At 41.8% G+C, this 13,767-nt stretch overlaps 1 protein-coding gene across 2 annotated transcripts; it reads left to right on the top strand.

Annotated features, from left to right (window-relative positions):
• The first annotated feature begins 1,231 nt into the window (after window positions 1–1,231).
• l3mbtl1b (L3MBTL histone methyl-lysine binding protein 1b) lies at window positions 1,232–13,121 on the top strand. Of its 2 annotated transcripts, none has more exons than XM_041941606.1 (22): window positions 1,232–1,328; window positions 2,778–2,912; window positions 3,810–4,005; window positions 4,123–4,336; window positions 4,429–4,558; window positions 4,798–4,849; window positions 5,639–5,733; window positions 5,860–5,964; window positions 6,081–6,216; window positions 6,390–6,481; window positions 6,582–6,733; window positions 7,043–7,119; window positions 7,808–7,893; window positions 8,000–8,110; window positions 8,200–8,314; window positions 8,637–8,736; window positions 9,381–9,575; window positions 9,733–9,834; window positions 9,940–10,004; window positions 10,084–10,256; window positions 10,529–10,591; window positions 11,676–13,121. In XM_041941606.1, exons 2-22 carry the CDS (start codon window positions 2,802–2,804, stop codon window positions 11,802–11,804), a joined length of 2,499 nt encoding a protein of 832 aa, XP_041797540.1. In that variant the 5' UTR covers window positions 1,232–1,328; window positions 2,778–2,801; the 3' UTR covers window positions 11,805–13,121. The 2 variants fall into 2 exon arrangements, with proteins under 2 accessions (XP_041797540.1, XP_041797539.1); XM_041941605.1 differs by having other exon boundaries at window positions 7,043–7,146.
• Window positions 13,122–13,767: the final 646 nt, after the last annotated feature.

Raw genomic sequence — 13,767 nt, 5'->3', positions numbered from 1 at the left:
CTCATGGTTCTGTGTTTGATGTTACGTTACAAAACAATCCAGGCTGCAGCACGATAGCCTGCACGACCCCGTTAATCCCCCCCCCCCCCCCGAAACTGGACGTCTTCCGCCATCTAGCGACAAAGCCTGGACAAAAACCTTCGCCACCGCTCCTACAGCCGAGCACTGAACTCATTTCACCTCCCATCAGGGCGGCCTTTGTTGACTGAAATAAAAAGCCTTATCTCACTGTGTACCTGTAAGCTAGCGACTGGATGCATAGCCCTGGGTACTAGAGCGATTTTGCGTTGACATACAGTGAATGTTCATCAAAATTGTGGCTGAAACGGTCCATAAGACATGTAGCCTTATAATACCCGAGAACCATACCCGCCGTAAGAGGGAGGGATTGAATACTGCAGGATAGCTGGAGATCATTTGGTTGAACATGAGTATTTAGACAATCAACGACACGCCAATTACTCAAAAGCAACCTAAAGACCCCATACAAGGAAGAAGTATCCATAGTAATGTCACGATTCAATTCAGGGGATTAGCTGTCACATTAAAACCACAGACCAGTAGCCTGTAAGTGCCACAGATAAGATGCCACACGGTGACATACCCTGGATTTTAGGACGTTTAAATTAAGACGACATATAACCCAGTTGTGTTTTAGACGTGGTGTTTTGTTGGGGTGTGATTAGGATAAACTCAACGTGTGTAATCATCTTGTTCGGATTCATTTAACGCTGCTGGATCAGACAGACCTCTCACGCGCCAGCCTACAAAACCGCTGATGTTTTAAAAGCAAAATCAGTCCAGACCCTGCGAGCCAACGCATTCGAGTCGTTTTTGGTTGAAAAAAAATGTCACTTCGGGTGATTTTACAGGCCTGAGTATTTAATCCTGCAGTTAGCACCGGCTTGCGCAAACTGATTATCGCCTGTGCTCGGACTGTATCTACACAAACGGGTAGTTTTGTCGATCGGAGAAGGGTTGAAATCGGGAGAAAATGGGCAGTTTGGCCAGGAGGAACCAACCGCTCCTCAACGGTAGTGGAAGACACTGCGGTCCCTGCGCCCCATTGATACACACTCGTACTTCGTGAGGGAAGCACTTCTGAGGCTGTTGTGAGCAAAACAGGGATATGAGCTCTGGTCCGTCGGTAGTATTCGTTATATCGGCACTGAGCTGAGTTTGGGGCGTGTTAGAAGTGTAAGCAGGCTTGGTATTGACCACCGATAGTAAACTGAACTTTTCCGAGACCCAAAGTTGTCAGGCAGCGCATCTTGCACGCATGCGCATTCTTCTATCCAGCTCTAAATAAGAGTTAAAACAGAAACGAGGTGAGTTCCACATTTTTAAACAATACGGCCGTTAATACTCATTTATTGCCATTAACAATGGCAAAATTTGAAAAACCGGCGTTCGTCTCGACAATTAGCGTTAGTTCACGCTATTTCCACTCTGATTTAAAACGGCGAGAATAAATCGTTTTTCAAGTTTCTATTGAAGAAATTAATCAAGCAACAATGTTGAAGCCCGTAACAGTAGCGCGGTGTTATTGCGAATATGCGTGATATAGTACGAAAGGTTGGCGTTTTGCACAATGCGTTTTCCTATTGTTATTAACCGGGAAACTTATTTATTACAGATTGTCCTTAGCTGGCTGCATCCAGTCACAATACTACGGCTAGCTGTCTAGCAATCCTCAGTTCAGCTGAACGGACTGGAGCTAGCTGACTGTTAGCTTCATGTCAGCGCTAGCTAGCAACCTGGGCTGACATTCCGTGACAAGGGGAAAGTGAAGAAAATAACCCGAGTGAAGGAAAACACTAAGTCAGGAAATTACACCGCAAGCATTTGCTTTTGTTCGACGCGTAGCGGCTTTGCATGAATTGTTTAAATTGGTAACTTGAGTAATTTACATAGTTTAAACGTGTTGGTGGCCTCTTCCTATGCTCCGCCATTTTGTATAAGACGAATGCTAATCATGGGCGCTCATACACTTTATTTATGGCTAGAATAAAACTGAGGTATTAAGTGCAAAGTCAAACTTAATCATGATCTATTAGCTTGGGCTGTTGTTTACTTTTCACATGGTTATGGCCACCATGCAAACAGAAATATCAGCATAATTCAGTGTTGAACATGCGTCAACACTAAAACGTTATATCGTAATGTTAGTCGGATTAAAACGCTTTTAAGTTTGGCCAGTCAGTGCAGAAAACAGTGTTCTCTTTAAAATTGATAAACAAATTACCCTCTCACTTGTTCATAGCCAGGCAAACAGTCGGTTTTAAGAGATACTGTTAAAACAAGGAAAAGATGAACTTGTGTGGTTAACTTAAAGTTGACGCATCTTTCCTCATGTTTGTCAATGATCCTGATGAGGGTTTACTCTGATGTGGCCGTTTGTGCGCGTATTTCCCTCTTAGTTGACCAGCAAAACAATATTATTATTGACTGTTTTGTCTGAAATCGAAGTGCATGGTGTATGCTGCAAGCCAGCACACAGTCGCCATCTAGCGGTGATGTTGGACCTGCTGTTTACAAGTGCAGGTAGAAACTGCATTTGTCGTTTGGAGCACTTTGTAGGTGAAACCATAGAGAGGGACTGTTTCACTGTGACAACCACGCACAGTCAACTCAACAAGTGGACAACAATGCCATAATTTCAGTCAAATATGTGGACTGTGCCTTTTTATTCATCCTTTGTTGTATTTTGAACACGTGTAGCATGTTTCTGTCAGTGTACGATCTGCCTTTCAGTGACTGTTGTTACGTCTTTGCAGGTTGGGGATATCGGAGGTGTGGGAATGACTGACACTCCGCCCAGTGATGGCCCCTCTCAGGGAGCTGAGTTTGACATGATGGGTGCTCTGGACTGGAAGGATGGTATTGCGACGCTGCCGGGCAGTGACATCAGGGTACGAGAGGGATTTTTGTGTTTCCGTCCAGGATCATCCCTGATTGTGTAAATGTTTGCGCACAAGTATCTGATCACATACAGATTTGTAGGAGCAGGGCTTCCCCCCATGCTTTATTGCAGAGGTGGGAAATTAAAACCACCTGTGTTAACGTCAGAAAGAAAGACAGACATTTTTATTAAAGAAACAAATGACCTTCAAGGGAAAAAAGAGAACTGTTTCACGCAGGGTATGCCATATATTTAATGAGTCTGACTCTTTTTCATGTATTAGGAGATGAGATGGAACAGGATTGAGGTAGTGCACAGCCTTGGCTCATTTTCCTGGGAGAAACCCTGATGAGTACAAGTACAAGTACAAAAACTGTGCAAGGTGGGAACGAAGCCTCAGCAGGCTTGTACAGAGTTCCACACCTGCCCATATCAATCCCATGACATGCAGGCTAAACACTCAGCAAAAAACAAACAAAAACAATACAAAAGAAACAACAACAAAATACATGTTAAATCCAGGAAAGACACAGCAAGAGCAAGCCACCCACAATCGGGAGGATTGATAAAATCTGTTAGCGAAGGATGATTACAGGGATCAGGCGGATAACAGGAATTTCTTCAAATGCTTTTTGTAAGCAGAATGGGAGGACATTAATCTTAGCGGTGAGCTCTATTCACTCCAGAGTTTAGGACCTCTAAAAGTAATGTTAAATTGGTGTCTTGAAGTGCTTGTATGGGGTAAGAGTAGACTGTTGTTGCTGTGTCTAGTTTGATATGTGTGCATATGTGAGGTGGGGATTAACAAAGATCTTGTTTCCTATATATAAACTTGTGCATGAGTAAGCATGTTTGATAAACATTTACCTTGTCTTGGCATATCTGTTGTTTTCCTGTTGTCTTTCAGTTCCGCATGACAGAGTTTGGGACTCTTGAGATTGTCACAGACCTAGATGTCAAAGGGCAGCAGGCAGAGTCTAACTGTGAGACCTTGGACCCAGCACAGTCTCACACTCCCACCCCTCCACCAGAGGGCCAATCACAGACTGGCACAGCCGCAACTCCAGCCAATCAGAGTCAGCCAGGGTCATCTCAAGCTAAAGGTACGACAGCACAAATTTAACCCATAAAGAATTGCAGTGTTTATGTGTTATGCTCTCCCCTTGTTTTGTACAATGAACATTCTCAGTTTCAGCCCATCTTTCTGCTTTGTCCTCCAGCCCCCGGCCCTGTGCTTCTGTCTTTAGAGGAGGGCCCCAGCATGGAGGGCCCCAGTGTAGAGGTTGGTCCCAGTGTTGAAGTTGGCTCGAGCGCAGATACGGGCCCAAACGGGGAGCTGTTGAGATGCCGGGCCTGTGGTGGCCGTGTTCCCCGGGATGCCCTGTTTCAGGGAAAATTCTGTAGCTCCATTTGTGCCCAGCCGTCCAGTGGCAGGTAAACCAAGCATCTGGTATTCTGTAACACCTCTTTGTTATCCTTATTTTGTTTTGGTATTCAATCATTAGCCAAATCTTTGTTTTCCACAGATCATCTCCAGCGGAAGCAAGGGAGAGTCAAACAGTTGAGGGTGAGAGGCTGGGAAAACGTGTGCGCAAAAAGAGGAAGATCTATATGGATTCTGGTGACGAAGAGGAAGAAAACCAGGAGGAACCAGAGGTAAAGAGCTTACTCTTAGACTGTATCTCCACTATTGTTGCCTTTCAGAGCAACAGGCCACTCAAGTGTTCAGCGCTGCCTTGCTGTAATAACAGAGGTTTTGTAACAAAGTAGCTTCTTCTGGAATTTTTCTGTTCTTACCATTTCTCTCTTCATCTTTAAGTTGACCAAACACGGATGAGTGAGGAAAAAAAAACAATTCTGATTATTAACATGTTCTGTCATTTCACCTGTTGTAGGAAAAGGCCAAGACAACCAAAGGCAGAAGAGGTGCCAAAATTGCCAAACTGGGTATGTGAGACGACTGCCAGACACAGTAGCCATGTTTCCATCAACGTATTTTTCTGCATGTTTTGAGGTATCCCATTATCCCATTAGAAAGTCATGTTATCAAAATTGTAAAAAATCAAAATTGTGGTTTCTTTTTTTCAGAAAGAGTTAATTCACTAGGAAATTGAAACACCTTTATCAAATATGTTTTGACATAGTTAATGTTTCACTCACATGACCGATCAGCTATTTCTGCAAGAAGAAGAAAAAGAAGAAGAAACTGTGACGGAAACATGCCTAATTCACTTCACCTAATTCAAACTTGCTTCACAGTTAGATGAAAACATGGCTACTGTTTCTAAATCCCATAAAAATCTTAAAGTAACGTGATTGCCTAAATTCAAGGTCTTAACAGGTCTTAAATAACACTAATAACATTCTATATCTTGAATTCAGTTGTAAATCTGACAAATGCTGCAGTTTAATTGTGATGTTGCTCTGGTGAGAAATGAAACCTCTTGCAGACTGTCCTCTGATATATATTAACTTTCATTTTCAAATTTATGACATGGATGAAATGAGTCTTGTTTTCTAACTGGCATTTAACAGGTCTTAAAATATCTTAACTCTAAGCTACAGTCATAGCCGTAAACTGAGCAGATCTGAATAAAATTAAATATCAGACTTGGGGAAGAGGTGTATCTTCATCAATATGTTTATCATAAATGACATGTGATGGAGGTCCTAATGCGCCAACTGCAGTACACAATACTTGAGTTGTTTTTTGTTTTTTTTTTGCCTGACCCTCAGTGACTGCCCCACCCAATAAGAAACGGGCGTGGAGCTGGCCTGCTTACTTGGAAGAGGAGCGGGCCATCGCTGCTCCTGTGAAACTATTCAAAGAGGTACATTATTTCATTTTTAAAACGCTGGCCAGTTAATGTATTTCTTTTTACCAAAACCAGATGATTTTGTTCAGGTCTCAGATCAGCCACTTCATGACTGTGCTATGATGTACATTTGTCTTGCAGCATCAGTCGTTTCCTCAAAGCAGGAACAGTTTTAAGGTGGGAATGAAGTTGGAGGGGCTGGACCCGTCTCACCCGTCTCTGTTCTGTGTACTCACTGTTGCAGAGGTATGGGTGCTAATAGTTGTCTGTGGCTTTTGTTCAGCAAAAGACCAAGTACCTATACCTTTCTCCCTGTACATAATTAGGAGCTCACATGTGTGTGCTGTCCCTTTGCCTTTCAGATCCAAGGTTATAGGGTAAGGCTCCACTTTGATGGATACCCAGAATGCTACGACTTCTGGGCCAACGCCGACTCGTGGGACATGAAACCAGCCGGCTGGTGTGAGAAGAATGGACATAAGTTATTGTTGCCTAAAGGTAGTCACACACACACACACACACACACACACACATAGTGACACATCTTTTATCTTAAATATTGAAAAAAAACAAACAAGCAAAAACAAATTTCCCCAGCTGGTGATTAATAAAGTTAATCTTATCTGTCCACGATTTTCTGAGCAGCCTTCCTGACTAAGTTTTCCTTGTAGGTTGTAAGGATGGAGAGTTTAATTGGAGCATGTATGTGAAGAACTGCAGGGGCCAGTTGGCCCCAAAACACCTTTTCAAGAGCCTGAACACAGTGAGTGTTAAAACCATGTAATCTGTAGACTTTGAAGCCATCAGAAATTGTTACTGAATTCACAGTTTGTATGTGGTAACTCTGTCTTTTTTTATTTCAGTCTGTGACTCCATCTGGATTTAGAGCAGGGATGAAGCTGGAGGCTGTCGACAGGAAGAACCCGTCGCTGATCTGTGTAGCAACCATTGCTGCTGTTGTTGACAACCGACTGCTCATTCATTTTGACAACTGGGATGACACGTATGATTATTGGTGAGAGCCTGGTTTAAGATTGAAGAATGGGTATGATTCAGAAGGGTTGCTTTAGTTTTAAATCCAAGTGAAATCCAAGGAACTTAAATACGACATCAGCATGGTGCTCGTGTACTAAAGGTATAGAGAGTATGGAAATGCACTGGAAATGAATATGAAAGTTGGACAAAGACTCGAAAACCTGGACAAAAATACATAAGTACAGAGTTTATGCAGCTGGAACACATTCGAAAACAATCTAATATTTCTTGGTAAACCTTAAGTTGCTGTTATTGTTTACCTATTCACCTAGTGATTGTTTTTGTGAAGGTGTGATGCTAGCAGTCCATACATCCATCCTGTGGGGTTCTGTGAAGAAGCTGAGCTAACTCTGACCACTCCAGCTGGTAAGACACAGACCAAGACACACGTGGGTCAGTATAAACTACTTTAATATACTGTAGGGCCCAAATAATGCAGAATCATTTTCACAAATAAATGCTAATAAAATGATGATTCTACTGATTTAACTGATTATTATTATTGTTAATATGTTTTTCTATGCAAAGTATTAGACACATTTATGGAGTTTTTCAAAGATATCATCAAGTATTGTTATGGCTGTTAGAAAGAATGAGTTAAATTTTTTTATAAGTAAATATATTTTAGCTAATTTTATGATTACATTAAAGGTCCAGTGTGTAGGATTTAGTGGCATCTAGCTGTGAAGTTGCAGATCGCCAACTCAGTACCTCTTGGCTGACCCTGGCCTATCATGGCTACTAAAAACTCAAAAAATGCTAAAGACCCTCTATTTAGCCGGTATTTGGTTTGTCCGTTCTGGGCTACTGTAGAAACATGGAGGCGCAACATAGTGGACTCTAGATTCTAATCAATTCCTATTTTCGGGTGATTATATACTAATTATATATAATTATAAATATTTTATTTCTACCAGTAGCTCCCTCTAAATCCTACACAATGGAGTTTTGATGGTTCAGTGTGTTTTAATTTAATTCTTAACTTTAATGTGAATGTTTGGACTGTCAGTCTTGCACTGACTGATGGCTCTAATGAGTCTTTATTCCCTCTCAGAATATAAACAACCCAAGAGTTTCTCATGGGAGAAATACCTGGAAGAGACGGGCACACAGGCTGCTCCAGCTCGGGCTTTCAAGCCGGTACGATTCTCACACACACAAACATACTAGTACATAATGATTTCTAATATGTACAATGGTAGTTGAGGTATATTCATGTCATATTTATTCCGCTCTGTGTGTGCAGCGACCTCCGCATGGCTTCCAGAATGGGATGAAAGTGGAAGCTGTCGATAAGAGGAACCCCATGCTCATCCGTGTTGCAACTATAGCAGACACAGAGGACCACCGACTGAAGGTACAAGCTGTGTCCTCACCGAGTTGTGTTATGACTTGCTCTATTCTCAGCATGGGTCTTATTTGTATTGTACCCCTTTTCTCATCTAGATTCATTTTGATGGCTGGAGTTCAGAGTATGACTATTGGGTGGAGACAGACTGCCCTGATCTGCACCCTGTAGGGTGGTGTCAGAAAACCGGACACCCACTACAATACCCTAATGGTGAGACACTCCTCCTGTCTGTCCTGCCTGATATTCAGGGAGATCAATCAAGGTTTGTTAGGATAAGGATGGGAAATGGTATTTTGAGCAGAGGAGTCAGCACAGTTTGTCTCTGCCTTCATTTAACTCCTGGCTGGCGATGGGGGAGGAATCTGTAATGAATCAGAATGGAAATTGTCTTACAGTAGTTTGCCTAATTTTATTAAGACTCCCTTGTGTGTGTGTGTGTGTGTGTGTGTGTGTGTGTGTGTGTGTGTGTGTGTGTGTGTGTGTGTGTGTGTGTTTGTGTGTTTGTGTGTGTGTGCATGTGTATATATTTCAGGCTCCAGTGATTTATTGGCTGCCCCAGGACAAGGATGTCCTACCCCAGGATGCAACGGGGTTGGCCACATCCGAGGACCTCGCTATGGGACCCACTACACGTTAGTAGCATGTACTCTGCTTTCAGTCTTTGTTTTCCTGTTTTTTCTCAATCTTGGTGTCATATGACACATCTTTGATTCTTTGCTAAATCTCTCTACTTACTTAATGGTAAATATATTTTATATTCTTTTAGCATATCCTACATATTCTGAACCCTTTTTTTGTCTCAGTAAACACTCGTTTTTTGCTTTGTTGCACTTTTTAATATACTTATCATTAGTACAGTCTAACCTAAATGCTGTTCAGTGAGCTATGAATGAAAACCTCACGTCTAATTTCTTCTCCATCTTTGCTGCATCCTATCATTGCCACCACATTAATAGTTTAATCTCATCTCATTTTCTATCAGTGTTTGTGAATTGTTTACAGAGAAGAAAGAGTCTCAGTGATCTTAAATGTCATTTATACTTGTGTGGGCTGCCGGCACTGCAAATACGGCGTGTGTGCGTGCGTGCGTGCGTGCGTGCGTGCGTGCCTTTTGAGTTTTTAAGGTGATTTTTAGCTGCTTTTCCTTCCAATTTGTTGTAACTGTTGAATTGCAGAACATCAAAAGGGAAAAGTGGATTTTTGTCTCATTCCCACTGTTTAGAAATGGCTGTTGGTTTTAGTTGTGGGTAAAGTTTGTCTGTCTTTGTGTGTGCAGTCAGGTGAGCTGTCCCTACTCAGAGATGAATCTGAACAAGGAAGGCCTGCTGCCAGATCGCCTTAGCGGAGAACGACCCCTCGCCCTCAGTGGCCCTCATCCTCGTGGGCGACGCCCCGATCCTCACACAAACACTACAACGCAGAACTCCTCGACGCCAGACCAGCCAGAAGGAGCTGAAGACTCCCAGAACAGGTTTGAAGCTGAACACACACACAAGGCTGTCAGTCCACAAAAACAGCACGAACACACTCTGAAAGCCATTAACACTCCCAAGAGAACTCCTATCAGTGTTTTGCATTCAACTGTATCCAGTAGTCTGTATCTGAGCGCAGGATATCTCTGTTGCTAGGAAACCGGGAACAGTGGAAGCTGAGCGTTCAGGACGCAACAGTCAGTCGGAGCCACCGGGTGGAGCCAGTGAGCAGGGCCACAATGGAACAAGGCCTAAAAGGTAAAGCCCTGAAACCATCACACCAAGCTGCGCTGCTGAAGTTCACCGCAGAAGATCCTGAATTAGAGAGTAACTTCTAACTTTTTATGTTGTTCTTTTCTTCAGGACTGCTCCAGTTCCCAAATACCTGAAAATGCACTATGTCAAAGAGGAGATTGGCGATAGTAAAGGTGCGTTTGAATGAAAAATTAGACAAAATAACACATGTAAATCATTTCACTCGCACTGACTGCCGACTCCTCTCCTCAGCCTCTCCAGATGCCATCTCTCTCCAGCAGGCCCTCCACGAGTCTGTGTTTTCCCCCGGCATCTCTGCCTCCCCCCCCCACCGGGTGGCCCTCTGCTGGGACAAACACTGCCAGCTGCTGCCTGAGGTCCTGGGGCTGACTGCCAAAAGAGTGGCCACTTGGAGCTCTGAGGAGGTCAGACATGCTTACAGAGTCACACTGAGCCAACACATGAAAACCAGACATACTCTTCCTTCACTTATCCATCATGAAGGCATCTTGTTGTTCAGGGAAAGTGACTGTGCATGAATATTCAGGGAGAGGTTTTCTGGTTACACTGAAATGGTGCTCTCATTCTGCCTTGTTCAAGAAAGGCAGACAAGGCACTTTGATTAGTAGATAAACATTTATTGATTGAAACATGTTGTGTTAAACAGCCTGACAAGTTGTTTGTCTTTGTTCATCAGGTGGCTAGTTTTGTCAAAGGCCTTCCAGGATGTAAAGAACATGCTACTACATTTAAAACAGAGGTAAGCACTTCATTGCCAACCAGGACTTCAACCTACTGACACACTTGCCTTAGGATTCAAGTAATGATTACTTTATTTAACGCTGAATAAAGATTAATCATTAGGTCTAAAAAATGTCAAAATTTTGGGATGATGTTTTCAAATTCCTTGTTTTGTAGATGTGAGCATACACACACAGCTGGCAGCACTGACTCAATCAGTTCCATGTTTATGTATTGCTGCCAGTTGTGTGTAGTCAGGAGTCTGACATAAAGCACACTGAGAAAGTGCCTGAAATGTCCTTGCATATTAATTGTTTTTTTTTTTTACAGACTTTTTAGTTACCTTATTAGTGTGTTTGCTCTGCAGCTCTGTGTAGTTTTATGCAGCTTTCTGCATTTTTATAAAATTTGCATACATTTTCATAATAATACGCATTGCCTCCTACAATGCTGCTGAACGATTCATATGTCAAAATGTAACAAATTCTTTGTAGGTATACAGTAAAACCTTCATTGAACTTTTCTATTTCTATTTTCTATTATTTCTCATTGCATCTATAAATCAGTCAGCTCATTAAGGTCAATGTTTTCATATGATTGTAGTCTTCGGAAATGAACGCCAGTCACAGCCCTCAGCAATCACACACATTTTCTTCAGGAAATGCCTGTCAAGTTTTTCTTTTTAAACTTTCTTTTTTTGCTCAGGATTTCATTAAACTATGTTTTACTAAAAGGGGACCGACACAGTTAGTAGCAGTTGTAGTTCGTAGCTGGTGAACGTAATGGAGCATTTAGCAGCTAAAGAGTATTTCCCTTCAAAAAACAAAGCTAAAAGTGAGTAAATTTCAGATTTATATTTGACTCCAAATTAATGCTCAATATGTTGCTCCATAACTGCATGATGTATAAATAAGCTACTGTTTGCTGACAAGTTTGTCATATCAACTTCAAAGGTGATACTATGTCACTGCTGATGATGTTCAGTGATGGTAGATGTGGATCAGCTGCTCCAGTTAAAATAATCTTGATTTTTCAGTTAAAACAACCAAATCTTTATTTGTCTGTAAATACAGTGATGTGGAGCAAAATGTTTCTCTGTTTAGCAAATAGATGGCGAGGCCTTCCTGCTGCTCACCCAGGCAGACATTGTCAAGATCCTGTCAATCAAATTAGGACCCGCCCTGAAGATCTACAACTCCATCCTCATGTTGAAGAACGCGGACGAGGAGTAAGAGCCCACTCCGTGAGGAATCACTCGCTCCCTACCGGCTCCCTCTGCTCCAGTTTCATCAACACTCAGCTTAAGACTTTGCTAAAATCAGCCAGAACACGTTTCGTCTGTCGAGCTCTGTAACAGTGCAGCTACACGAGAGAGACGAGTGGAAGCCATCATCTTTAAAACGTCCACACACCCCCCCTCCTCTCCATGATGGACAGTACTGAGCAACCCTGAGGGAGAGTTTTACATAATACCACGAGGATTACTGGATTTATATCGTGTTTGTTTACTGAATCCTAAAAAAAGGAAATACAGGCACCTTCAATGCTTCTTAACATTGTACAGTTTGAATTGGATTTATCGTCACGATTCTGTTGCATTTCCCATATTATTTGAACTGTAATGGTGCTTGAGCTCAGAGCAGATGGAACAAGCGTGGTTGTGCTTTGTTGCTTTTTACTTGGCAACAGATATATTTGTTTTTTAAAGCTGCAAAATACAATCGTTAAAGGTTTTTTAAATGTGAAACCCAGTGGAGCAGAAGCACGATGTAGTCCTGCCTTTCTCCTGTAGGTGGAGAAAGTGGGCCGCTCCTCAAGCCCAAAGGCAAGAGAGTTTGTTTAAATTGGAGTTGGCTGAAGCTTAGATTGAATGGGGGATGGTTAAAACTGTGTGTGTGTGTTTGTGTGTATGTGTGCAAATGTGACTAAGTGTGTTTGAGAAATGAGGATGTAATTTCCCACCAGTCCATGTGTGTTGCTTTTTTGGTCAGAGGATTGTTTTGTGACAAGAAGGGCCAAGGGCTAAATGTTAAACAAGGAAACTTGCAGTCTTTTAAGGTGGAACGAGACAAAGAACAAGATCTTGTTCTTCTCTATCTGCTTGTTTGGGAAACGGCACATGAATATGAATGTTTAAAAAACAGCTTTTAGTTGTTTTGTTGATATTGATCATCCTGTTTGGTTAAATAACCTCCATCATTCACATTGCAAATAGTATACAGCTACAAATGGACTGTCCTCACTCCCTACAAGAGTTTACTCCTGCTTGGTTATGCAAAGGCTTGACATCTGTCTACAGGGAAGGACGTTGTGACAAGGAACTGAAAAATATAAGCCTCAATTCATACATAGATTTTGGAAAACAAGAAAAAAAAAGATTTGTGTCTTTGTAAAGCAGCGTGTACTTCAGCAATTTGGAATGTGTACATCAGCAACTGTTTATATGCAAACAGCTTTTATTTATGTATTCTAATTTAAGGGGTAATGGTACGCTGTTTTGGCTCTGAGGTAACTGTGGCTGTTTGATGGAATGGGTGAAAATAAATGAGATGCACACTGTCTGATGTCCTCATTTGACCTCAGTTCCTTCACCACACACACACACACACACACACACACAGACATACAGATATTCTAAATCTGTGGTTTACATCGGTACATTTTTGTATCCACATATTTACAGTGGTGGAAAACACATTTACCCAAATACTCAATATATTCCTGAGATACAGTAGTTTGACATAATCACAACCAAAGGTCCACCCACTAGCTTTTTCTAGAGGTTTTGGCTACATCAAGGACTTCAACACTGGATGGAGTTTCCTCAGTCTTCTTGAAAATTGGTCTGTTCACATGTTAGCTCAGCAGCTGTTATAATTTAACTGATTTCACTTGTAGGACATCTTGTGTGTTATCTTAAAGCACATATACTTGCACTTTATTTTAATATACAGCTCTACTTCATACTTCAACTACCTAAAAACATAATAAACATATAAAACACCATGCATTGTGTAAGATTAAACCAGTTGTTACCCCACCTTTTTTGACCTTTTTGTTCCTTCCTATCCCAATCATCATCTCATGACAGCTCAACCTTATGGTTAGGAACCACCTAACTATATATAAAGTAGTTCCATCTTGAGCTACAACAGTAAAATGCTCCTTACCTGCTCACACATCGGTATTAACTAA

The sequence above is a fragment of the Chelmon rostratus genome, chromosome 8, assembly GCF_017976325.1.
Source record: "Chelmon rostratus isolate fCheRos1 chromosome 8, fCheRos1.pri, whole genome shotgun sequence".
Taxonomy (NCBI): domain Eukaryota; kingdom Metazoa; phylum Chordata; class Actinopteri; order Chaetodontiformes; family Chaetodontidae; genus Chelmon; species Chelmon rostratus.
The sequence above is the reverse complement of the archived record's forward strand: the minus strand, read 5'-3'. Positions and strand labels throughout refer to the sequence as shown.